Source organism: Haliotis rubra, unplaced genomic scaffold, assembly GCF_003918875.1.
Source record: "Haliotis rubra isolate DU_JTF1 unplaced genomic scaffold, ASM391887v1 Scf1169, whole genome shotgun sequence".
Lineage (NCBI taxonomy): Eukaryota > Metazoa > Mollusca > Gastropoda > Lepetellida > Haliotidae > Haliotis > Haliotis rubra.
This window is the reverse complement of record NW_025765080.1, coordinates 76,711-103,367: the sequence shown is the minus strand read 5'-3', so window position 1 is coordinate 103,367 and position 26,657 is coordinate 76,711. Positions and strand designations below refer to the sequence as shown.

Sequence of the window (26,657 nt, the reverse complement as noted above, 5' to 3'; positions counted from 1 at the left end):
AACCTCAGCCTTCAACATGTTAAGCGGACGCTTTAACCACTTGGCTACCCCACTGTCCATCATACATACGAAGAGAAAATATGCAAAATTAATGCAAACAATTTCAAAACTGGGTTATGAGTGTAATTCAGTACAAAAGACATGTAGACTGATGGCATGAAAGATTTAAATTCAGAAATCCTAGTCTTATTCACTAATGTTTCTTTGATATGAATTCTTCACAAGGGACATAACTCTTGCTAGAAGATCCTGCATAATCTCAAGTGCTATCTGATTGTCAGTCCCTGGCAAGTCAAGTTGATGCAGATTCCACTATAGATGCAACAAGATAAGCATGATGTGTATTGAACCTCCAAGAGGTTTGTCTTACCCCAGGAGACGTGATGGCCGGTCTGTGAGGAAGCTGTTTCCTGGTTGTTTCGTAATATTTCTGAAACTCAAGTGTGTTGTAGATGTTGCTGCCTTTCTGTGCTGGTGCTGTTGTTACCTGCAACAGACCAACAAACAAGCATTCAGAATTACACATTGTGTTCCCTTCTTCCTTCACATAATAAACTACACCATTAAGACAGTCCAGTCCCATTTTCTTACTACATTCGCTTTTAGTCAAATTAAAATATATTACTTGCTCCATAGCAAACTATCTGAAGAAGAAGAAATGAGGTATCTTCTGGTCAAATTTGATTCGTTAAAACATACCTTCGGTACAGATTCATGTTCAAGTTTGGCCATCATTTTTTTATGAACAATGCCTCTGCCTACATCGACGATGTCATTCAACTTCATCCCTGTCAAGCCCCCTCGCTGTGAACGTATGGAGGTTACCAGCTCAATCACTTCTGGCCTGACAGAGAAACACAAACATGACACATCAGTCAAATCAGTCAGTGAGTGCTGGGTGTACAGAGTATCTATGCTAAACAATCCCATCTTCAATACTGTACGGTTTTGTATACAAAGTGTTCCCTTTCAAAACATATGGTTGATAAGTGTAGTAGTAATGGCAACTATCCATTTTAGGTGAGGTGAAATTGGGTTTTACGTTGTACTTGAGAATATTTCCTCATATGACGACGTGCATGCGTGTGTATGTGTATGTGCGGCTGTTTGTACTAGCCCAGACTTAAGCTGGTTTTATAGTGCTAGCCCACTGAGATACCATGCCGCAGTGAAGCATGAATACCCCACTCAGACACATTATACTGACTCCGAGCCGACCAGTCCTTGTTGTACCCATTAATGCCAAGCGCCAGGCAGGGACCAACAAGTACCATATCTTAACGTCTCTTGGTATGACGCGGTCGGGGATCGAACCCACGACCTTCCGCTCTCTGGGCGGACGCTCTGACCACTACACCACGGAGGCGGTAACTATCCATTCTAAGTCAAACAATGAAGTGAGACTTGAAGTAAACATTGGAAGTCCAAAATGTCCTGCGCCATGTATCAATTTTTTTGCAAATCCAAACATACTGGAGTAATGTGTAGACTATTCAACTTCAGCGTGTACTGGTCAAAGCCAAGAGCTTACCTGTTGGTCAAATACCTGTCTGTAAATTGAGGGCTGGGTGGTTAATGTTTGATTGTTTCACCTACCGTGATAAGAAAGGAAAATGCCCTGTGAGATGCTCCACAAGTTTTTCAAAGTTGTTTCGAGGTGCTTTGGAAGGCCCCTTCGATGTGACTGTTACAAGAGCCATACTTGCTGCTGGTTCTCCCCGTGCTTGCTCTCTCTTTCTTTTCTTCATACTAACCTGTAACAGACAGCATAAGCACATGCTGACACCCTTGTTGGCCCGCTGGCAAGGTGTGTGGATCAAGGTTTTGTCAGGAGCGCAACAGCTGTGAATCATCAGTACTCACGGAAGTAACCTCCAGTAGCACAACATCCATAAAATATCATAGACCTTTTGCGACACAAACTTGCCTGGGTTATGACAGACACCATAAAGAGAGTGGGACTTTCTCAAATCACCATCAGGAGAACCATTCGCAATAAGACTTTTCGGGTGAATGAAGGTTTGACTAACAATGCACTACTCATGTTACTTACTACAAAGCAACGATTATATTTCCGATATGAATCCTATCATCCTTTCAAGATCAGTACTGGGAATAACATCCCCTGTCTTGCATCACTACCTGTTGTAGTGTGTCCTACTTCCTGTTGTAATGCATTCTATCATTATCATAAAACTACTACTAGAAACTATTAGCTCGTACAATTTTGAACATTTTCTGAGTATCCCCTACTATTGTTTGGAGTACATATTTTACAAAACTGCCAAACTCTCCAAACATGTTGTGTGGTGTCAAGTATGCCAAAGAAATATATTAATTTTTTTAAGATCTCTGAGAAACAACTAAGAGCTTTGAGAAACAACACTAAGCCAATATTCAGACTAAGTGAAAGTTGTTTCAGTGGAAACTTGTACATTGTTTGTTTAAAAGATACTAAACTTTCCAAATCCACCAGTTCACCACTAGACTTATCAGTGTGACAAGTTTGGTCAAGTATGGTTCTCAAGATCTGCTGAGCTCCAGAAACATCGTGCAAGGAGAGACACAGGATGATGTCCAACTTCTAAACCATTTTAAAAGGCCTCATGGGGGGAAATAATGTAAATATAATACCATAAACTGTTTTAAGACACAGCTGGGATGGAGGAGGCCCATCAGTAAGCTCTTACAACATGCCTAGAGTACCCCAAATCCCCCTCTTGTATTTACCGTCTGCCAGTCATCCTCGTCATCATGATTAGGTTCCTGTTTCGGCTCAGGCTTCTCTCCTCCTTTGCTCTCTGCAACATCATGGGAATATGTGTTTAAGAATGTCATAAACAGGATAATTACCCACGTGGTCAACGTATGGGTAGTTGCATACTGATCTTGTACGTCACAGGAGTGTCGTATCGCGTTGACCTGTGTCGTAACGACTTGACCTGAGACTCTAACGATTTGATTGGATAACTGATGACCTCTCAATTAGGTCACATTCTGACGTAACTATTTTTTCATTCATAACAAACACGCGAATTCATTCATTCTGAACTTAAATGCATTGTGGGAATGTAAACATTGCCAACGTTGCCGTGTCGCTGTTTAATTGTGAGTCGAACTGAGACATTATATCCGTCGAAAAACATAAGCGCAAGTGATGTTAGCAACAGTCGGTCAGATACTATAGGAAGGACGCTCGTTTCGTATAATTCGTATGTAATGAGACCTCGTGTAGTATTCTCTATGTACGAGGGCGGTATTTAAAGATTTTCCCTGACCCACTTCCGACAGACGTAGACAAACATAACTTGGAACAGTTATTAGTCTTTCTCTACATAGGCACCACTAAGTGTTATACAATTTTCCCATCATTTTATGCAACTCTGGAGGCCTTGTTTGTAAAAGTTGGTGGGTTGAGCCTCAAGCCAAGACTTCACTTCGGAAAACAGTTTCATCATCTGGGAAACATGTTCCCATCCAAAATGACTTGAAGGTTGGAAACAGGTGAAAGTCAGATGATGCTAGGTAAGGAGAACAGGGGAGGAAGGTTTATAGCTACAGTAGCACGAGATGTGGACTTGGGCATTGGCTTGCTGGAGACGGTCAGCATGCCGCGCCTTTTGAGTTTGACAGCTTCTTGCAATTTACGCAGTAGTGAAGCATAGTAAGTCCCAGTAATTGTGGTACCCATTGCCAAGAAGTCTGTCATCACTATTCCGAGCTGGTAAAAAAAACGAGAACCAGTGAACATGACCTTTCCTGCAGAGGGTTGAACCCTTGCCTTCTTTAGTGGTGGTGAGTCAAAGTGCGGCTACCCATGTTCCATCCAGAGATCGAATCTTTCAAAAAAGGCTTCCTGGTTTTCTTGGCACATGTCCAAAAGAGCCTTTTGAGCAGCCTGGGAATCCACTGTGCACACACTTTATGCATGTGCAAATGGTCGTGAATAATTTCCACAGACCCTACACTTATCTTCACACTTTGGGCTAACTGGCCAACAGTTATACATCTGTCTTCTAAAATGGCAGTGTCCATCTACTGGATGGTGTCTTCATCAATGGCAGAATTGAGGTGCCCAGGAATAGGAATTGTTTCAACAGATGTTCGGCCACACTTGAACTGGCAATGCCAGTGTGTTACAATGTCATATGATGGGGCATCATCCCCATAAGTTTCTTTTGTTTTATCGATGGTGAAAAATGATCACTGCTCGGTACTCGACTGGCTCCATAGTCACACCATTTAGGAGATAAACATCGACATTGTAAACACAAAAGTAAACCGAAAGGTCCACACACATTTTTTGTGTCTGCTCTCATTGACATCGAGTACGGGTACAGCAGTGAAATGTCATCAGCCGGCCGTTTCGGCTGTCTCCCATGGTAGCATCTGGAACTGCTCATTTGTGACGTCATTCGGACTTTACGTCACAATATGATTTTAATGACGTCATCACAGCTGACGATGTAACAATACAATGGTGTGAGCGATGTTTGTATGTATTAATACGCAGAGAATTTCTGGGAATCAAATACCATTTGATCACGTTTTTTCAACCAATCAGATTAAAGAACACAGAGACTTTTGGTTTACAATCTCATATAAAACACTTGTGAATGGGGGAGCAGTGTGAGTACAGTATTGCAAATTATCATGTCACCTATAGCTTCATGTAAACTATACAGTTAAAATTTCAGCCAGATAAGATAACCCTAAGTGGGTCCGGGGATATCTTTCATGAACGCTCCTCGTATCAAAACTCATCTATTTAATGTCATCTTCATTTGGACTAAAAGCCCCCAAAAAGTGAAATATATTTCTGTCACTATGGTTTTCACCATGTAAAAAATCAGGGATGAATGACAGATCGCGGTTACCACAATTACGTAAACCATAGACACATGTGGTGTCTGGCACCACTAAAACATCCTGTTTTTACTTCATTTCACCATTTTTATTGGGCCTAAAATTTTTTGTTGCGGTTCCGACTACCTGACTGACAGCCCTTAAATTCTGGTGCCGACCCTATTTTTTTTAAGCAGTATGATTAAAATAAGCTTTCAGATCTCATTGTTTTTTCCCGGCACCGACAGACATCGGTTATTCTGATAAAGTTGATATGATGGCCGCAAGCTGGATTAAATAAATAATTACACAGTGACAAATGTGTTACCGGTATTAGTTTCTACTTTACTTCTAAAATAAACATGTAAAAACAAATAATTCCTACCTATCTACCCTAAATTTTAAGAGGTGTAATGGGAACCACAACATTTTTTTTTATTTGGCCTTGTATAAGAATTATGTGACAGTGCAATACAATGCCCTCAATTCACTTGGAACTGTAGTCTTGGAGGACTATTTAATAAAAGGCTACCTACTTTTTTTCTCTTTCTTCAATTTTGCATTGATATTGGCATTGCTCCTCAAGAGTCTCCCAAGGAAGTTAGCGTCAGGCTTGTTGGGTTTGGGTTCCATCTTGAAACCAGAGTCCTTAATCTCATCAAGTCCTGTGCAGGACATGTTTCTTTTCTGCCCAAAGTCCTTGAATCCTTGTGTGCTGCTCCCTAAGATTGATGCTGCCATCTTGTCGAAGTCCTCTTGTCCACTTGCTTGTTTCTGGGATGCAGCTATGCTTCTACCTTTGAAGGATCCGCTTCCTGGTCTTGGATTAGATGAGTTTGTTGGCAGTGAAAGTTTCCTTGACCTGTAGGGTTGGTCCCAGAATTCTGGAGTGGTGCTTCTTGATGAGTTCTGGGAGCCTAAGTCTTCATCTGAATATCTTGGAGGGTCAACAGGCCTAAAATGTACAGGTCTCTTCACATCTTGTGTACATGTAAACTCCTCGGGGTATTTTTCACACTGCTCTTCCCAATCCTCATCCATTTTGATAGTGGTAGCCTTCACAGAAGGAAAGAGTTCTCTGGAGTCACGAGTCGCTGGTGATATTCTACCTCCACTTCTAGGCTTCGTGGTTGATCTCTTCCTCTGTGGTGCTGCTTTCGTGATGCTGGGAGGTGCATGTTGCTCAAAAGGATTGACGTCTTCAGTGGTTAACGTAGTCTGTCCAGCAACATTGGTACTGCTAACTGCAGCAGCTTCAGTAGACCGTCTGTCCTTCAGGAGGTATGATCTCAATCCAGCAGGTGTCATTGCTGAATCTGTGGCAGTACCAGAGACAACAGGCTGAACGACTGATGGACCACATGTCTTGACTTTAGGTGGGGGAGTTGCTTCAAATTTGAACATATCAGGATTCAGAGTCTTTATATCGGGTACTGCTGCCTGCTCAACATCAGACTCTCCTCTGCGAGCTTGCATCATGTTAACAAGACCTACAGGATTCCAGGCAGCCCCACCTGACTGAGCTGTGTCGGTAGGTCTTGTGTTTCCTGCTATGTTGGCCTTGACAGCCTCAGACAATATTGGGGCTTGTAAAGGGTTGGTCCTCTGGCCAAGTGGACTGGCACTACTCTCATGTATTGACGGGAAGTTCTCTGGTTGAGATTGTGTCTCAGGATGTGCTCCTGGATGTGTTCCTTGAATGCCTGGAGTGACACCAGAGGCACCACCAGGTACGTTCATATAGGACTGCAGCACCATTGTTTGTTGTACACATACTGTCTGCAACATCACAGGGTTTGAAGCCAGTTGAGGGTAGGCCTTAACAACTTGTGCCAGCACAGCTTGGAACAAATTGGGGTTCAACTGATCAGGTTGTATCGCCTGTTCTAAAGGCTGCTGTGATACTTGCTGAGATGGTGGCAGTTGGTGCTGAATAGGTTGTATGGGTTGAACTTGTGGGTGATTGATCTCTGATGAATCTGATGAATCAATGTGATGATTTGTATTGAAGTTTCCTTGTGGTGTTTCTGTTATTAGTAAACCAGAGCCCTGATCCTGATTACTTGAACATGACAGGTCTGTGTCAAAGTGATTTGGAGATGGTTCCTCTTCTGCTACAGCATGTCTGACCCCAAGTCGTTTCATAGCACTAGCCTTCAGATGGGACACTACAGATCCTCTGTCACCGCTGTCTCGATTCACCACCTTGCGTACCTCATCAGAAGACGGAGTGCGTACATCTGGGGGAGGAGTCAAAATCTCTACTGGTTTGTTTGGAGATAAGCTGGTTCTTGGCTTGTCAGGAGATAAGTTGTTCTGTTGTTTGTGTGGAGATATCCTTGATTTGATAGGGGAACCAGAAATTGAAGACTTTGAGTCCACTTTCCCTTTCTCTGATGCAAGTTGGTAGTTCTGAAGGACAGTCTGGACTTTCTTCACAAGGTCAGAGTCAATGTCACATTCATCATCAGTGTCTTCCTCAATGTCATTCTGTAACAAAAGAAATACAGATAAAAGTATTTAAGCCCAAAACTAAACGAATTATGAAGTGTCTATGATAATAAACATGCAATATGTTGGATAGCCAAACAAGCAGCATACAGTAGAAGCATAAATATCTAGATCCTATCAGTTCATCATTTGGACTAGTGGTAAGGTACCATATTTCAGTCAGAAAAAACATCAGCTACAAGTTCCATCCATGAAAACCAAATACATAAATCATCTTATCTTTAGACTGTCTTATTGTACCTGAATACTTATAAATCCTGGAGGAACGCTTTTGTCCAGTTTCAATGCATCAGGTTTCTTCTCAACTGTATCACCAGAAGCCTTATCCTCGGTATCTGTAGCAACAGGTGTAGAAGACAAGCTACTGCTTGCTGTTTCATACTCAGAGTCTTGTCTAGTGATTCTGTCAGGAGAGCTAGTAAACTCTGCCCGATTTCTAGGGGGCAGTCTCAGAGGAAGAGGGGGTATTGGTTTTGGAAGTGATCTAAATGATGAGGCCTTGGATGAGAGTCTTGATTCATGTTTTGGCAATGAAATGTTTTCATTGTTTTGACTTGGTTTATGTTCTTGTTGAGCACTATCTAGGGAGACAGGAATATCAGTTTTTGTGGTTTCCGCGTCTTCAATTTTCAATGTTACATTCATATTATCTCTCAAATCATCCTTACATGGTAAAGAAGGATAAGGTTCAGATTTGGTGACAATGTCAACACAAAAGTCTTCTCTCTCAACACAATGTCCTGTGCCAGGATCAGAAGCTTTTTCTTGTTGTATGGATAAGGACGTTTCTCCAGAAGCGTATTGATATTCAGTTTCTGACATGCAAGAAGATGAAGCTGTCATTGCAATGGTTGATGCAGGCTCAGAGACAGAAGAATTGCTGGAGCACTGTGATGACATTAGTTCAAGTTTGTCATCCTCACCAGAAGACAATGAAGATATCATCTCAAAATTTGGGACTCTGCCGAACAAACTCTCCTTACTGGAACCAGATTCTAATGTAGCAGCCATTGCTGTTTCTGAGGAGCAGGTAGTAGCTTCCCCATCTGCTACAGACAAAGTATGGTCTGGGTCACACTTCAATAATTCAGATCCTGATGCTACAGAAAGACATTCCTGGACTGTCCTGGTAGAGGGTTCAGCTGTAGACTTATACACAGAGCCATAATCAGATTCTTGGTGCCTCAGTGATCCTGACTGATGAATCTCAGAGACATCCCATTCCTGATCTTTCAATGACTGCGACTCACAGATATGAGAAGCAGATTTACAGCCTGTTCGTGACCTATCCCTTTGCATTGCAAGGACAGTTTCTTCCACAAGTTGTCGAGTTGGTACTCTGTTACACCTTTCTCCAGTAGACACTGTATGGAAGCGAGACATACTTTCTAAACCTGCATCTAATGGTATGGTTTGATGAGGTGGGAGTTCTTCAGACGTTTCATCAGCAGGGATACTCTTGTAAGGTGACATTCTTTCAAATCCTAACTCAAAAGGCATGTTCTGCTGTGGCGTTAACCCTTCAGTTCCTCCATCAAGGGAAATAGTTTCGTATGGCGGTATATTTTTAAGGCCTGGCACAGTCATTTGGGGTGATACACTTGCCAAACGTCCCTCGATGGACATGGTATTCTGAAGGCAAACATTATCCCCAGAAGCTTTGTCTGCCTTATATGCACATATCCGTGAGTGCCGAGATTCAGGATTTACATCTGTTGGACTCCTCAGAAACTTCAGCTGTAACCAAAAACAAAACAAAATCAGTTTGGCTTAAGGCGGCTTTTCTTGTCTATAGACAGTATTGTCAACTTCAACTATAAATTCGGGTGCAATTCGGGGTGTTAGTTTATCACATGGCTTCCATTGTTTATTGTTGCTCTGTTTGTGGCTGTGGCAGATTTGATAGGCGGATTGTTCAGTCCTAAGTGGCTCAGGGATAGTTTCTTATAAACATGAACCTTGTTGTTGGCAGGGGACTGACTGACTGACTGACTGAGTATGGTTTTACGCCATTTTTAGCAATATTCCAGCAATATCACGGCGGGGGACACCAGAAATGGGCTTCACAAATTGTACCCATGTGGGGAATCGAACCCGGGCCTTCGGCGTGACGAGAGAACGCTTTAACCACTAGGCTACCCCACCGCCCCTGTTGGCAGGGGAAACTCATTATAAGCAAGGCATTATGGCTTATGGCTGCTATTGTCGGTTACGTCACTGCATCAGCTTGATGTGGTGGGCAAGCCATAATTCAGGTAGGTATTACAAATTTGCTACTTTGTCGAAACTGCAACCACAGTTATGGTGCTGACATATCAAGATACATTTTCAGGGAGAATCAGGTATGTAAATCCAGTCATAGATTTCCAGTATGCCTAATGATACAGAGAGGACAACACCATATAGTGAATGGCAGCACCACAATGAAACATGCCGCAATGAAATATCTACATGATTTACATGAAAATCTTATGAAAAACAAGAAATACATTGCACTCACATTTTCAGAACGTTCTGAGTGAGTGAGTGAGTGAGTGAGTGAGTGAGTGAGTGAGTGAGTATGGTTTTACACTGCTTTTAGCAATATAAATGGTGGGGTACACCAGAAATGGGCTTCACACATTGTGCCCATGTGGGGAATCGAACCCAGGTCTTCTGCGTGACGAGCCAACGCTTTCACCACTGGGCTACCCCAACGCCCCTCAGAACGTTCTGAAGCATAAGGACACTATGTGTAGCATATAACTGTTATATGTAGCGTAACTGAGATATGAAATGTGTCATAATGTAGTATACAGAGATAGTATAAATTCAGCACAGTTCTACAAAGTCCATCCTAAAGACCTACCACGTCCATCATACAGGGCTACTAAGTCCATCATACAGACCTTCCAAGTCCATCATACAGGGCTACTAAGTCCATAATACAGACCTTCCAAGTCCATCATACAGGGCTACTAAGTCCATCATACAGACCTTCCAAGTCCATCATACAGACCTACCAAGTCCATCATACAGACCTACCAAGTCCATAATATAGACCTACCACATCCATCATACAGACCTACCAAGTCCATCATACAGAGCTACCAAGTCTATCATAAAGACCTTCCAAGTCCATCATACAGACCTACCAAGTCCATAATACAGACCTACCACATCCATCATACAGACCTTCCAAGTCCATCATACAGACCTACCAAGTCCATCATACAGGGCTACTAAGTCCATCATACAGACCTTCCAAGTCCATCATACAGACCTACCAAGTCCATCATACAGACCTACCAAGTCCATCATACAGAGCTACTAAGTCAATGAAACATGTGATGAGACATCTGTGTACCTCTTTAGGTGTGTAGATTTCATTACCCATCATGGTGGGTAGACTGATACCGAACGCTGGGATGGCAGACAGCGGGCGGCCACTCTGGAGGTCCTTCAGACAGTTCATCAGATGGATCTGATCCATGCAATATAACCATTAGAAAATATCAAACATGTGAGACCAAGAAATATTCCAGATATAAAACTAGTTAATTACCACATTCAAGTTTCAATTAAATGAATACTATCAATGTCTGGCTGGCTTCAGCTTTCCATCTATGGGGATTAGTGGATTGGGTGGTAAGGTTCAGTAACTTTAATGATTCCTTGATACCATACTGAGACAGTTTGCATTATAGCTAACAATACCAATGACTGGATTGTTTGATTTTACGCGTGCAAAGATACTTTGTATTGTACATAACACTTCACTTTCAAAATCCAATTCCAAAACAAAAGTAAATTGTTTTCCTTATGACCAACTAAAGCCATCTTACCTCAAACAAGTGCAATTCTTGTTGTCCAAATTATACCTGTAATTAACTGATTAACCTGTTCTTACCTTGGTCTGTGCTATTTCATCATGTAACCATACAATTCGTGCATCCACCATGTCCGTCAAGGAGTCCACCCCAGACCTATTACAACAACACACCTTGGTAATCAAACAGGTATATGAAGGGTCATAACATTTGTACCATACACTTGAGCTGCCCAGACTGAAGTGTCAATGTTTGAAATAAGGCTGGCCCTGGATTTGCTGAAATTGTATAATAATCCACTGACTGACTGAGTTTTGGTTTTACGCCGCTTTTAGCAATACTCCAGCAACATCACGGCGGGGGACACCAGAAATGGGCTTCACACATTGTACCCATGTGGGGAATCGAACCCGGGTCTTCAGCGTGACGAGACAACGCTTTAACCACTAGGCGACCCCAAGGACCATATTTAATGCTAAAATTATAGAAATACAGTTAACTATGGTTCAAATGAACTCAAAGATACCACAAAGTTAGGACGGTGGGGTAGCCTAGTGGTTAAAGCGTTCACTCATCATGCCGAGGACCCGGGTTCGATACCACAGATGGGCAGAATGTGTGAAGTCCATTTTGGGTGTCCCCCACTGTGATATTGCTGGAATATTGCTAAAAGCGGGGTAAAACCAAACTCACTAACTTTAGTTCGTTATACCTAAAAGTTCATTACATGTATCTGTTTGTCAGACATCTCTGACCACGTCATATTACCCTAAGCATAATAAACGTTTGCTCTGTATATTTATATTTATCTCATCTCATACATAACATTAGTAAATCCACATTATGCATAGATTGTTGAGACACACATCAAACGATGTCTAAAGTGTGGTGTGTCTGCTATTGTAACATATCCATACTGAATTATTTGTCTACAGACAGTATTGTCAACTTCAATGGCTACAGCTATTGCTTAACTATAACTGCGGGTGTAAATTGGGGGGTCAGCCTCCAAATGTTTATGGTTGCTCTGATTGAACGGCCACATATCGCCATGGCAGTTGTGGTGTTCAGCGCTAAGGGGCTCATGGATAGTTTCTTAAAACATGAACCTTGTCCTTGGCCGGGGACCCTCAGTTCAGTATAAGCATGCAACTATCATGGCTGTGATATGGCTGCTTCTGATAAGAATGAGGCACTCCTAATGCAAGGTACATATTCTGATTTGGAATGCTTATACACAGAACCAATGAACATACTGTGGAGAGAAGAAGCTTGTGATCTGCATCTTGCTGTGTTGAAGGTCGTCCACCTGCCGCTGCATCTCACTGATGCAGATCTGGGCCTTCAGGTGACACACCTGCATCTACAAGCAGAAACATCAGGTGCAACAGGCGATGAAGTCAGCAACAGCAAGACTGACTGACTGAGTTTTGGTTTATGCCGCTTTTAGCAATATTCCAGCAACATCACAGCGGGGGACACCAGAAATGGGCTTCACACATTGTACCTATGTGGGGATTCGAACCCGGGTCCTCGGCGTGACGAGCCAACGCTTTAACCACTAGGCTACCCCACCGCCCCGCAACGGCAAGAAGTCAGATATAACAAATGCTTCTATGAAAAGTACTACTTGACTATGGTTGGTTGGTTGGTTGGTTGGTTGTAGTACATACATCAATATAATGAGTGAGTGAGTGAGTTTTACGCCGCTTTTAGCAACATTCCAGCAATATCACGGCAGGGAACACCAGAAATGGGCTTCACACATTGTGCTCATGTGGGGAATGGAACCCGGGTATTCAGCGTGACGAGCGAAGCCTTACCACTAGTCTAGGCTACCCACCGCCCAGTGAGTGAGTGAGTGGTTATGGTTTTACGCTGCTTTTATCCACATTCCAGCAATATCACACTCAGCAATATTCCTTATAGAATATGAGACACTTTAGTAGTTCAGTCACATAGAAAATTAACATAAATCCAAATTTGTCACAATGTGACTTGACCACTCTGGTTAAAACCCATATGAGCTAACACAAAAACGGCCATGAAATTGCTTGTGTTTGTGCAACAATATTTATCAAAAACAGTTTCTGAATTACCCTCGCCATCATCAAGCTAGTTAATTTTTCCAGTCTTACTAATTATGTGATGAAGATAAATCAAACCTGTGCCTCAATCAGCTGTACATCCTTCTCTGGACACGCATCACATTGTTTGGCTATCAGGTCATCAGCTGACCCGACCTGAACCCCTCGACTTTTCACCTTTGGCCCTAAATTGGCCTGGACCTGTTGACATCTTGTCTCAACACATGCATTCACACCTCGACTCTTCATCTTCAAAGCCATCTCTGGCGTGAAGAAATCTGACGTCTCATTAAAACACACTTCGTCTGTGTTGACCCCAACTTCTCGGGGCTCAAATGCAAGAGGGGTTTGGACTTCCATATCATTTACTCTAATCCTCTTTGTATTCACACCAACACTGACACACAACGAATCCGACTGACATAGAGACTCTGGTGCCTCGGCCTTTGGGGTCCCAGCCTTTGGGGTTCCAGCCTTTGGGGTCCCAGCCTTTGGGGTTTCAGCCTCTGGGGCCTCACACTTTGGGGTCTCAGTTTCTGGTGTTGGTGCATCTGCAATGTAAACATCTACACCTGCAGAATGGTTCTTCTGGAACAGTCTGCACACTTCAAGTTCATCTGATACCTCAGTTTCATCTGTATCTTCTTGATGAGGTTTATTCTTTGCCTTATCTCTAAAGAAGCTAGGTTTGAACTCGGGACTATCAGGATTCAAAGTAGAAGCTGATGATGATGCTTCTTCAGCAGTGAATCTACACTGAAACTCCTTAGCAGTGGCATCAAGGTTTGAAGAGAAGGGCTCAGGATTAAATGGGACAGCATTTACATTGAGTTCAACATCAAGTTCACAACATGCATGTTCAATGATAACCTTAGCAAATTCATTTGAGAAGTCACCAAGACAGCCGTCAGACTTTCTTGAGCATCCTTCAGATGTTAATGACTTTGCATCAGAGCTGTCAATGCTGCCCGAGTCTGTGTGGACATCTGTGTCTTCCTTCCCACTCACTATGGAGTTAACATCAGAGTCATCACCACTCTGGGAAGGTGTCCCACCTCCCGTCTTTGATTCAAGGGCATCTGGTGTTATGGAAGGTTCAGCTTCTGCTGCAGATACCACTATCCCACGCTTAAGGGCGATTTCCATGAATCTGTCTGCTTTAACTCTCTCTGTGAAACGTTTGTTCACGGATGCCATCCTGGATCCTAGTTGGTCTTGAGTTCCAGTTCCAGCTGTTTCGGGGCAGATGTCTGTATCAGTAACTTTGACTTGTAAAGCTGGACATAAAATCATTTATTATCCATTCTGTTCGAAATCAACAAGAACATATTAATGACTAGGAATCATATGTAATTGGGAGATAAACATCATGATTGTGGTATTAGAGTTATTGGTGTTTCTTCAGTATTCAATGCTGGGAAATTTTATTCAGAATCCAGGGCATTACTTGGGAGATTTCCAGCCATGGAATACAGAGCATAACCAGAAGGGTGAAAACACAGTGTGTGTGGATACTGTAAACACCCGTGAAGATCTGGGTTAGAATTGATCTTTAGTAACCCATGCTTGTCGTAGGAGGTGACTAACGGGATTGGGTGGTCAGGCTTGGTGACTTGCTTGACACGTCATCGTAGATCGATGCTCTTGATTTTGATCACTGGATTCTGGTCCAGACACGATTATTTACGGACCACCACAATATAGCTTGAATATTGCTGAGGGCATAAAACTAAACTCACTCACTAAATGATATTATAAAAGTATCAGTCATTTTCTGAATTTTATCTAGCTATGTGAACTCTAACAGTTGTGAGACAGACACAATGTTAATTTTGAATGTGATGAGATCATGATACAATGGGTGACAACTCAACTGGTTAGCAGTAGTGGTGTAACGATACAGGAATATTATTTGCTACACAGCCAAAGCAAATACTCATTCAAATGGGCTGTACCATCCGACACTACCTGGCAAATGACCATATGACGCATCTATAACTCTCTACATTTTTAAGTGCTTTTTAAAAAATTTGCGAGATCATTTTTATTTGTTTCTGTTCTATTTCTGCCACACTCTAGAAGGCGTAGCGGTTTACCATGATTGTTGTTGAGTATTACCATTCGATATTCAAAGAAGCATTACTCATTTAGGCTCTAAAACTATGTTTTAAGAGACTTGCTTTAAATACTTCAACTGTTTAAGATATATTCTTAGGATATAAGAAATAGCATATTCTAAAAAAAATGTTGATGAAAAGAAGTTTTCAGGATAATAATTGTTGAATTCTCCAAGCGAGTTGGATTTCAAAGTCAAGGGTCACAAACTGTCATGGGTACAATGGATTCATACTACCTGAGAAACTTTAGAGTTCGAATACATATGCATTGGTTATTTACCAATCAAATGTTTTCTAATTTATCTGAAGTATTCTACAAAGGTCACGATAAAATACATATGATTCATTAGAGTACAAGTTGTGTTGATGTAAAGGATGTGAATGATAACATGAACTGTTCAAGAACCGGTTTATGTGGATTCTCTAGTATTTTCTGATTGGATATAAATAGCATTATCTGCATAGTGATCCCAAGCTAAACTCTCCTTCACCACAATATCCCAGTATTGTTTGAAAATTAAAAACAAATTATTCAGGGTTGTGATTCACCTGCAAAAAGGGAGAAACAAGAAGACAAAGTCATCAATATCCCCCGCAATGGCAAAATACTCTTCATGATTATGTCTACGAGTTATGATTATGTCAAATATTTAGGTGTGTATATAGAAAAGTGGAAGGAGAGTATTGAAAGGTTTTTTAAAGTTCTGCTCCAGAAAGCAGCACTATCACCAATGTAAGGCTAAGTCAAACTTGTTGCCATGGAAACGCCAAAATGTAATTTTTAGAGTAAAATTGATATTTTATACTTATCCTGACTCATGCTCTTTTGCTTGTCTTCTTCTTCTTGCGAACATAGTGGAACACTTGTATCTCCTTATTTGAAGCTCCCTTCAAAATAAAATCACTAATTGGTACTCACCACGAGTTGCTCCCCTTTGCTTCCCCTGGCGGGAAAGGTGTCGCCACCCTCTGGCCATGTGCTCCACTCTCTCCTGATTTAGCGAGCCCAACACTTGAATTTACAGGGAAATCCAAAGTGTTATGTGGGGAGGATGGGAGGGCTAACCTCATGAGTCAGGATAAGTATAAAATATCAATTTTACTCTAAAAATTACATATTTTTCCTTATCCTGACTCATGCTCTTTTGCTTGTAGCATCCTACGGAACGGAGGTGGGTAACATAATACTTTGGATTTATAATTAGTGATTTGTATAGATATACTGTAATATCCCCTACGGGAACTTCATGAAGGCTTAGATTTAGGATGTTTCCTGTATAAAGAAACCATAGGTTATATAAAGCCATTAAAGGGGAATTACATTATGAATATATTGAACAATACATATAAATTATATATATATAGGTGACTCTGATAGAGGCACTGAAATTGACTATACCAAAGTATATGCTTAAGGTTGAATACTTAAGCTGAACATATATACATAGCCCTAAAACTCCGTAGAGTTATAAGCTAGATGAGTATGTATAAAATACATATTAATCTTTGTGAGGATAATATTTTAACGCCACGAGGGACTGTCAGTTGCTGGCGAGGACCAGTGGTCCGAAATGGTGAATGCCAGAGACATCTTCTGTAGTGATGTCTCTCAGGTAGTGATTAGCAAATACCATGTTAGATTTCCAATAGCATCCTTCCATAATCGTGTTCAAGGAACAGTTACCGTGTAGGGCGAGGGTAGAGGCCAGTGCCCTGATCTCATGTGGATTTGATGCTGTTGGTGGGTTCAAGCCTGCTGCCTTGTAGGCACGGAGAATGACAGTCCTTATCCAAATAGATATTGTGGTCCGTGACACTTCTGTTTGATTAAGTAGGCGATAAGGGGATGAATAAACGCGTTGAGAAATCTTCTCCTTGTTTTGGATCGTCGTAAATAAACTTTGAGCGCTCTTACCGGACACAGTGATAGGTCTTGTGTATCTTCTGATCCGAGAATAGAGGATAGCGCCGGGATGTGGAATAATCTGTCTGGTTGACCTGGCAGTTGATTTTTTGCGATGAAATCCCATCTTAATCCGAGGTGCGCTGTGTTATGATTGTCATCAAACTGTATCCTCTCGTAATCCAGAGCGTGAATTTCAGACATTCTTGCTGCTGTGGCTAGCGATAGCAGAAACAGTGTTTTCTGTGAGAGAAATTCAAAGTTTGTCGATTCCAAAGGTTCATAGACCTCACTCGTGAGGTGTTGTAACACTACATTCAGATCCCAAGCTGGGGCGTGGAACTTCCGCTTTTGGTCCTCCAATCGGAAAAGCTCGTAGTAAGGCCAGTAACTCTGGAGATCTTGTCAATTTGACACCCGTTCTCATGGTGATTACAGAACTAAGCGCGGCAAGATATGTTGATATCGTTGAACCTTTTAATTGTTTGTTTTGCCGTAGGTAACACAAATAGTCTGCCACTTGAGGTTGTGAAGCCTCTCTTGCTGTAAACCCTTTCTTTGTTGCATAATTTTCGAAACTGTGCCACTTGTCGTCGTACAAGTTACGAGTTGAGTAACGTAAGGCAAGCGTGACTGCTTTTGCCGCCCTGGCAGAATATCCTCTCTTGTTTAAACACATTTGTATACAGTCCATACGTGTAGTTGGAACATTGCTGGGTTTCCGTGCACTTGTTTGGTGTGAGGATGAATTAACAGGTTTGCGCGCTTGGGTAGCTCCAGTGTTGGTTGACCGATTTCTTGAATTAGTATGGGAAACCACGTTCTGGCCGGCCAGTAGGGCGCGACCAAAGTGAGTTGTAGGCTCTGTGTTTGTCTGATTTTCTGTAATACTTGAGGTATTATTGCTGGCGGCGGAAACGCGTACGCATTGAGGCCTTCCCATGATAGACTTAGAGCGTCCGTTGCCCAAGCTTGGGGGTCTGGGACTGGTGACACGAATGTCGGTAGCTGATTGTTGAATCGCGTGGCGAATAGGTCTATTAGCGGCGCTCCTAATTGCTTGATTATCTGTGCAAAAATTTCCCTGTTGATCATCCACTCTGTCGGTGATGGTAGATGAGGCCGAGAGAGAGCGTCTGCTAGTATATTTCTGGCTCCGGGAATGTGCACTGCTCTGACATGTAGATTTAGATCTTGTATTAAATCGAACAGTTGAAAGCTTAGGTTCAAAAGGTTCATCGATCTCGTTGAGCCTTGCTTGTTTATGTAAAACGCCACTGTCGAATTGTCTGTATGGATCATTAGGCGCGCATTTTGTAGAAATGTGCTCCAATGTAGAATGGCGTTGATTACAGCTTTCATTTCTAGACTGTTTATATGGAGTTTGCATTCTTGCTGATTCCATAACCCTGATATCGTGTGGTTGGTGAGATGAGCTCCCCAACCTTGGAGTGACGCGTCTACATACAGATGGGTTTTGTATTCCTGCTCTGCTAAACAAATCCCTTCGCAGACATTCGATTTCTTGGTCCACCATAGTAGATGCGGTCTGAGATGTTTCCGGTAGACTGAATGGTTGTACATCGTTGAGATGTGCGTTGATGAGGACCTGTAGGGGACGTAACTGTAATCTGCCTGTGACAGTCATGTCTTGGGCTGATGTGAGAAGACCTAGTAGGCTCTGCCATTGTCGCAGTGGTAACGGAGAGAGTAGAGCTGGTGGAATGGTCTGCTGTATCTTGAGCCAACGGTCTTCTGGTACCAAAATACGGTTGCGATTTGTGATGAATCGAATACCTAGGAACTGCAGGTCTTGCGATGGTACTAGGTCCGACTTGCGTAAGTTTACTAACCAACCTAGTTGTGTTAGTAGCTTTATGATGTAATTTAACTGTAGTTTGAGACGCAGTGGATCTTGATCTACTTGTATCCCGTCGTCGAGGTAGAACGCACGCTGCGTAGCCCTTGACGATGTAGAAATTTGATAATCGGTTTCGTTATCCTCGTGAATAGCCAGGGGCTGATGATATTCGAATGGGAGTACTTTCCACTGGTAATGTAGCCCCTTCTAGAGTAAATCGTAGGTATTTCCTGGAATCGGGATGAATGGGGATGTGCAGGTAGGCATCCTGTAGATCTATGCTGCCCATGTAGTCCATAGGACGAATCATCTGGCGTAACTGAGGTAAATGTATCATCATGAAACCGGTGGTTTGGCGTAGATAGTTCTTGTTGAAAAAGCTCATGTTGTAGATGAGTCTGTATTTCTCCGTGGAGTTTTTCTTGGGAACTAGGAAAACTGGGGAGTAGAAACCTGGTTCGACGTTTGCTTGATCTATTACTTCTATGGCCTGTTTGGATAGGAGTGATGAAACAGCCTCTCTTATCTTTGGTAGTTGTTGCTTGTAAATCGAACTTGGGGGTTTGATTGTCAGCGGAGGCTTGGCCTGTAGAGGATACTGAAATCCGTGTTGAAGAATGTTGGAGACGTAAAGGTCTTGCAATATTCCCCAGTTTTCCCAGTGTAGTTGGAGGCGTCCACCCACTTGAGCTGGCTGTACTGGAACGGCTGGGGTGGAAGACTCCAGTCGCTTCGAAACTGTGTTTCAGCGTCTATAATTGCGGGAACCTCTGGGTGTCCTGCCTCTTCCTGCTCCTCCTCTATAGTTGCCGTATGGGCTTACTTTAAAAGAATCTTTACCTCTAGAGCTGGCTATCTTCCTGTCTCTTGCTCTTTGTAGGCCCGTGAACTTAGATCTGCCTGAGTATCTCTGTGAAGTCTGGACGAATGACGCTGGCTAGTGTGTCCATCGATCTAATCATAAGGACTTCCCTGAATCCTTAGAGACTTCCTTGGCGACTTTGTCGATTTCTCCGTCAAAGATGGATGTTGTCGACCACGGGCTGTATAAAGTGGGGCTGTAAAGTTCTCCCCAATTACAGGAGGCGAGGAGGCCTTGACGACGAGCTAAGGTCAGTGCTGCTGAAACAGATGTAAGATGATCCGTTAAAAACTGCTGATCTTTCTTTTGCATAAGTAAGGCAGAATAAATCATTCTATCATCTTCCGTCGTGGAATCCCGGAATCTAGTAATAAGAGTCTCATTGATCGTCCTAGATCTATTTAACCCAAAGAACATACGTCTCGTCATGGTTTCTATATGAGCCAACTTGCGATCATCCATCTTGTAAATCTTGTTCTTTACATCGCTGATGATCTTATAGTTCTCATCGATGTCCTGGGCCTTGTAGAAGGAGTCCATGTTATGCGTGGAGAACTTCTTGGCTTGAAAGTTGGGCAGATGTGGTATCTGAACTTTCGTAGCTTTCTGGAAAGCTGCATCTAGATTCTGTGGCACTGCCGCAATCGGGTCGATCGGGGTAGAGTGATTGCATCTGGATCATCTTCCTTCATCAAATACGTCTGCGCTGTATTGCCACTTTTAGATGGTGATGTGAGATCTAGGTTATTGACCATCCAATACCGTGATCTCTGCATCAGAAAATATGATTCCTCCATCATCCTCAAAACCATCATCATTAACAAATTGTAGATGCTCTTAGGGACTGCGTGTAGCTGTCTGTATATCTGATGAGGTTTGTGGCGATCTAGTTGACTTGTAGCGCCGCTCTATGTGGAGATCTGACGGGTGATCGACCTGGTGATGAACAAAGTGGAGATCGTCTATGGGATGATCTTCTCGAGACTTGTGAGGTGAATGTTGATAGCTTCGCGAAGCTCTTCGGCAGTCCCTCGATGTTCTTCTAGATGATGAAGATCTGGAATCATATGTCCTTCGCGAATGCCTTAGCGAAAGCTTCATTTGCGCCCGGTCCGGGATCGATGATATGACCTTCGCGAAGGCTTCCGTGATGTCTGATGGTCTGAGTCCATATCTAGAGATGAAATCGAAGATGGTGATGATCTCTCCCGCCGCTGGAAGGCCTTCGCGAGCTGTACATCTAGGTCCTTCGTCCAAGGTGGTGCGGGACTTCCTTCGCCGAAGGTGACATCGTCTTGGCTGCTACGTTGACGGGGGTGCCTCTGGGGTGCTGTCTACGTTGGAGCCTTCGCGAAGGGTTCGGACCCTGCTTGCGCGCAGTTTGTAGTGGTCCTCCATGATGTTCATAATCTGCCGCATCATGTCTTCTGGGATGATCTGTGACGAAGTCGTCGGCGTCCTTTCTGCGATGGGGTTCACATCAATGACGTCTGACGCCGGTGTAGAGGCATCAGGCTGCATGGTGATCTCTGCAGAAGTCACAGTCGCTGACACCCGGTCGCTTCTTCTGCCGTGAAGTCGGGGATGATTATCGGCTGATCATCGTAGAGGCCCAATTCTGCTGCTGGAACGATCTCGGCTGAGAAAGTTCTTGCTGTCTTCGTGAGATTTCCCTTTGGAAGTCTGCGCTGCCCTGGGTGTCCTCAATCTGCGTTGAGGCGGCGATGAGGCCCTCTTAGACTTGGTCTGCAATGACGAGATGTCTGGGGAGGCCGGTCGTTTCTTCGAGGTAACGGACTGGCGCCCCACGCCTTCTGCCGCAGGGGTCTCTAGCAGAACACCAGACGGAGAGGGTCGATCGCTAGCAGCTGACTGGATGGAATATCTGGACTCTCTGCCATGTTTTGCCCTTGTTTGCGTGATCTATCTGCAGCACGTCTTAAGACGCATAAAGGTGATATTTATTAAATGCAGAATGAGATAAATTAATGCAGTAACTGCAACGCGGAATTAAACGCACACGGCGTAGAACAACTAGGGCATATTACATGTGGATCGGAGGCAGAAAACGTAATCTACAAATCGTACAGATTTTCATCAACGTAAAGCTAACTGAACAATCGAATACACGTGAATAAACAGTAGAAATAATGATAATTAATCAATACAAATAGTAAAGGATACTAGCTATACCTCTATAGTAACCTATGAGAGGTAAAAACTAAGAGATTATCAAAGGATATGGTGTGTAAGGAGACACAAGGCGCGCTCACATCCTGCTCACTGGGCGAAGAAGGAGAGAGTGGAGCACATGGCCAGAGGGTGGCGACACCTTTCCCGCCAGGGGAAGCAAAGGGGAGCAACTCGTGGTGAGTACCAATTAGTGATTTTATTTTGAAGGGAGCTTCAAATAAGGAGATACAAGTGTTCCACTATGTTCGCAAGAAGAAGAAGACAAGCAAAAGAGCATGAGTCAGGATAAGGAAAAATAATATTTTATTCAGAATTCCAAAACTACCAAAAGGCACCAGTACACCACCAGATCTATCTATGTGCCAAGTTTGGTGAAGAAATATTGAACGGTTTTAGAGTTCTGCTCCGGAAAAGAGCACTACCACTTATTTCAGTCAAAGTTGAACTTGTTGCCATGGAAACGCCAAAAATATTTAATTCAGAATTCCAAAACTACCAAAAGGCACCAGTACAGCACCAGATCCATGTATGTGCCAAGTTTGGTGAAGAAATATTGAACGGTTTTAGAGTTCTGCTCCGGAAAAGACAAATGTGCATGGACGGACGGACGGACGCACGCATGCACGGACTGAGTCCATTTTAATACCCCGCAAAACGCGCTCTGGGGATAAAAAAGAGAAGTTCTGAAATGAAAGTAATGCATTAGGATACAAATTGTATTGAACCTATATTTACGGGATACTTATATCACAGCCTCACTGTACCGTTACACCCATACGAAGCAGAATAATGTGAAGTAAAAGTAAATTAAAGACAAGAGCAACAGAACAGAACTGAATAGGACTACAGAGTATTACATGGGTCACAAAATAGGGCAACCAAAATATGACATGCCAAGAACACAATAGAGCAACCAAAGTAGTGCAAGAGCAACAGAATAGGGCAACCAAAGTAGTGCAAGAGCAATAACATAGGGCAACCAAAGTAGTGCAAGAGTAACACAATAAGGCAAACAAAGTAGTACAAGAGCAACAGAATAGGGCAACCAAAGTAGTAAACGAGTGACACAATAAGGCAAACAAAGTAGTACAAGAGCAACAGAATAGGGCAACCAAAGTAGTGCAAGAGCAACAGAATAGGGCAACCAAAGTAGTGCAAGAGCAACAGAATAGGGCAACCAAAGTAGTGCAAGAGCAACAGAATAGGGCAACCAAAGTAGTACACGAGTAACACAATAAGGCAACCAAAGTAGTACACGAGTAACACAATAGGGCAACAAATGTAGTACACGAGTATCACAATAGGGCAACCAAAGTAGTACACGAGTAACAGAATAGGGCAACCAAAGTAGTGCAAGAGCAACAGAATAGGGCAACCAAAGTAGTGCAAGAGCAACAGAATAGGGCAACCAAAGTAGTGCAAGAGCAACAGAATAGGGCAACCAAAGTAGTGCAAGAGCAACAGAACAGGGCAACCAAAGTAGTGCAAGAGTAATAGTATTCAATAGGGCAACCAAAGTAGTACACGAGTAACACAATAAGGCAAACAAAGTAGTACAAGAGCAACAGAATAGGGCAACCAAAGTAGTACACGAGTAACACAATAAGGCAAAGTAGTACAAGAGCAACAGAATAGGGCAACCAAAGTAGTGCAAGAGCAACAGAATAGGGCAACCGAGATTGCAAAAGCAACAGTATTCAATAGGGCAACCAAAGTAGTACAAGAGTAATAGTATTCAATAGGGCAACCAAAGTAGTACAAGAGCAATACAATTGGGCAACCAAAAGAGTACAAGAGCAACAGAATAGGGCAACCAAAATATGACATGCCAAGAACAACACAATAGAGCAAGCAAAGTAGTACAAGTGGTGGTGGTTGTGGAATTGGGTTTTACGTCGTGCTTGAGAATATTTCGCTCATATGACGACGTGCATGCGTGTGTATGTGCGGCTGCTTGTACTAGCCCAGACTGAAGCTGGTTTTATAGTGCTAGCCCACTGAGATACCATGCCGCAGTGAAGCATGAATACCCCACTCAGACACATTATACTGACTCCGAGCCGACCAGTCCTTGTTGTACCCATTAATGCCGAGCGCCAGGCAGGGACCAACAAGTACCATATTTTAACGTCTTTTGGTATGACGCGGTCGGGGATCGAACCCGCGACCTTCCGTACTCCGGGCGGACGCTCTAACCACTACACCATGGAGGCGGTCCAAAGTAGTACAAGAGCAACAGAATAGGACAACCAAAAGAGTACAAGAGCAACAGAATAGGACAACCAAAATATGACATGCCAAGAACAAAAGAATAGAGCAAGCAAAGTAGTGCAAGAGCAATACAATTGGACAACCAAAAGAGTACAAGAGCAACAGAATAGGACAACCAAAAGAGTACAAGAGCAACAGAATAGGGCAACCACAGTAGTACAAGTGCAACACAATAGGGAAGCCAAAGTAGTACAAGAGCAATAACATAGGGCAGCCAAAGTAATACAAGAGCAACACAATAGGGCAACCAAAGTAGTACAAGAGCAACACAGTAGGGCAACCAAAGTAGTACAAGAGCAACAGAATAGGAAAACCAAAGTATCAAAAGGCAACTGATTTTATGTGCCAATGGCACCCTGATCCATGAAACATATGGGCCATTTTCAGCCTGAATGGACTATTTTGGAATTGATCAGCCCTGGCTATCTAATGCGAGACAAACAATTTATCCACTGAATGACTTTGACTTTGAAACCTGCGAGCCAGATTCCCAATAACTGCGAGGGCAACAGAATATGTTACAAAAGTATCACAAGAGCAACCAATAAGAAGACAAACTGCACAGGGACGTTCTTTAACAGAACATGACTTCGTTGATTTTCAAATCTGAATGTTGCTAAGGCATAAACAAATAATAAAGGATAGTCACTGAACATTTGTAAATTAAAAATTAAGAGTAAACGACTGGGACTGATCAAAACAGTAACAGTCCAAACATTTATCAGCAACAGTTTGACACTTTGTACACACATTCTTCAATCAAGAATTACTACATAATTCAAAGCAATAACAAACTATGTTAACAAAGGAATCAAAAGCCAATCACCATTCTTTTTCAGCATAGCAAAAGGGTGTGGTGCAATAGGTGGACCATCATCATCTGCTGCAGAGGAGCCAGACTCTTCATGCAAGGCAGTGGAGCATTCAATCTTTGCAGGAGCATCAGAAGTGACAGCAGCGTTAACATCAGTCCTTATATAGGAAGATTTGATGTTAAAGGGAACATTGTGTGACTGATAGGTAGGTTTAAGAGGAGGAGTTGGAGCAAGCGGAGGAGTTGGAGCAAGAGGTGGTGTTGGGGCAAGCAGAGGTGTTGGAACAGTGTTTGAAGCAAGAGCAGATGCTGAAAGAGGATTACCAGCTGCTATAATAGTATCCATAGTTCTCTTTTCTGGGGATGCTGTCCAAGTAGAGTATGTGCTTGATGGCCCAGATAAATATTTCACTTGCTGCGAGTTTGCCAGACTAGAATGTGGAGTGGGTTGCACTAGTCTAGAAGTAGCATTAGAGGGGATATTCCAGGGTTTAATGTGGACAGAATGGGGTGGAGGTACAGGGAGGGATGTGGTAGAGAGATAGGATGTAGATGAGTGGGTAGGTGGGAAAGCGGCAGAAATAGCCTGAGTTTGACCTTGAGCTCGCTCTTCATTCCAGGAGAACTGGTATGTTTTTTGTGGACTGGTAACAGATGATTGATGCATGCTGTATCCATGAGACATTGATGGAGCCATGTGACTGGCTCCAAGCAGTGCCCTGCCTGGCAGCTGGGGATTCCCCACTTGTACTGGAACACCTCCAGATGGATAATGCATAGCTGTGTACTGCAGCCCTTGTTGAGCCTGGTAGAGATGAGGTGGTGGGTACAAAGGCTGTTGAGAGACATCGGCCTGGGCTACCATGTATTGGTGCTGGGGAGGACCAGACCCAGAGGTCAGGAATGGCTGGAACATGATCCTTGTTCACTTCCGGACACTGAAAAAAGAATTTTCAAAATAAGCCTCAGACATAATCAAATTGGTATCGTCATGGATGTTAAGCTCATTTTTTTTATAAAGGAAAGGGTGCTGCCAAGGTTCATGAAGGCCTGTACCATATGCACCCTACCACAGAAGGAACGACACAGTTGGGTGGATGTCATTCACACTGTACATGCTTCTCCATAAAAATCATCATTAAATTATGAACGGACCCTAAAGATGATATATTCATGACTGGTTTACATGGCAAGGAACAATTCCAACACCTTGAGCACGTTTTGAGGAGGTTACAAGATTAGGAGCTGAAACTTAAAACTTTAAGTGTAAATTGTTTGTAGACTCTGTGAAATATTTGTGACAAGTTGTATAGTAATGGTTCGTAACCACTTTTGCACAACACTATTAACATTTTTTCCATAGCAATCTTCTTGTGACAAGAGA

The 26,657-nt window shown here is 42.8% G+C and overlaps 1 protein-coding gene across 1 annotated transcript in view; it reads right to left on the bottom strand.

Moving 5' to 3' along the window:
* The window catches only part of LOC124257088, a 28,177-nt gene extending 1,988 nt beyond the window's left edge, over positions 1–26,189 (bottom strand). Inside the window, exons 1-11 of the mRNA XM_046691078.1 lie at positions 25,286–26,189; positions 13,331–14,529; positions 12,422–12,528; positions 11,246–11,321; positions 10,703–10,819; positions 7,597–9,093; positions 5,382–7,335; positions 2,731–2,801; positions 1,597–1,754; positions 700–844; positions 371–487 (exon numbers count right to left, since the gene is read on the bottom strand). Of these exons, the coding sequence (XP_046547034.1) occupies positions 371–487; positions 700–844; positions 1,597–1,754; positions 2,731–2,801; positions 5,382–7,335; positions 7,597–9,093; positions 10,703–10,819; positions 11,246–11,321; positions 12,422–12,528; positions 13,331–14,529; positions 25,286–26,189 (6,345 nt within the window). The remainder of the gene's footprint in view (positions 1–370; positions 488–699; positions 845–1,596; positions 1,755–2,730; positions 2,802–5,381; positions 7,336–7,596; positions 9,094–10,702; positions 10,820–11,245; positions 11,322–12,421; positions 12,529–13,330; positions 14,530–25,285) is intronic.
* Positions 26,190–26,657: the final 468 nt, after the last annotated feature.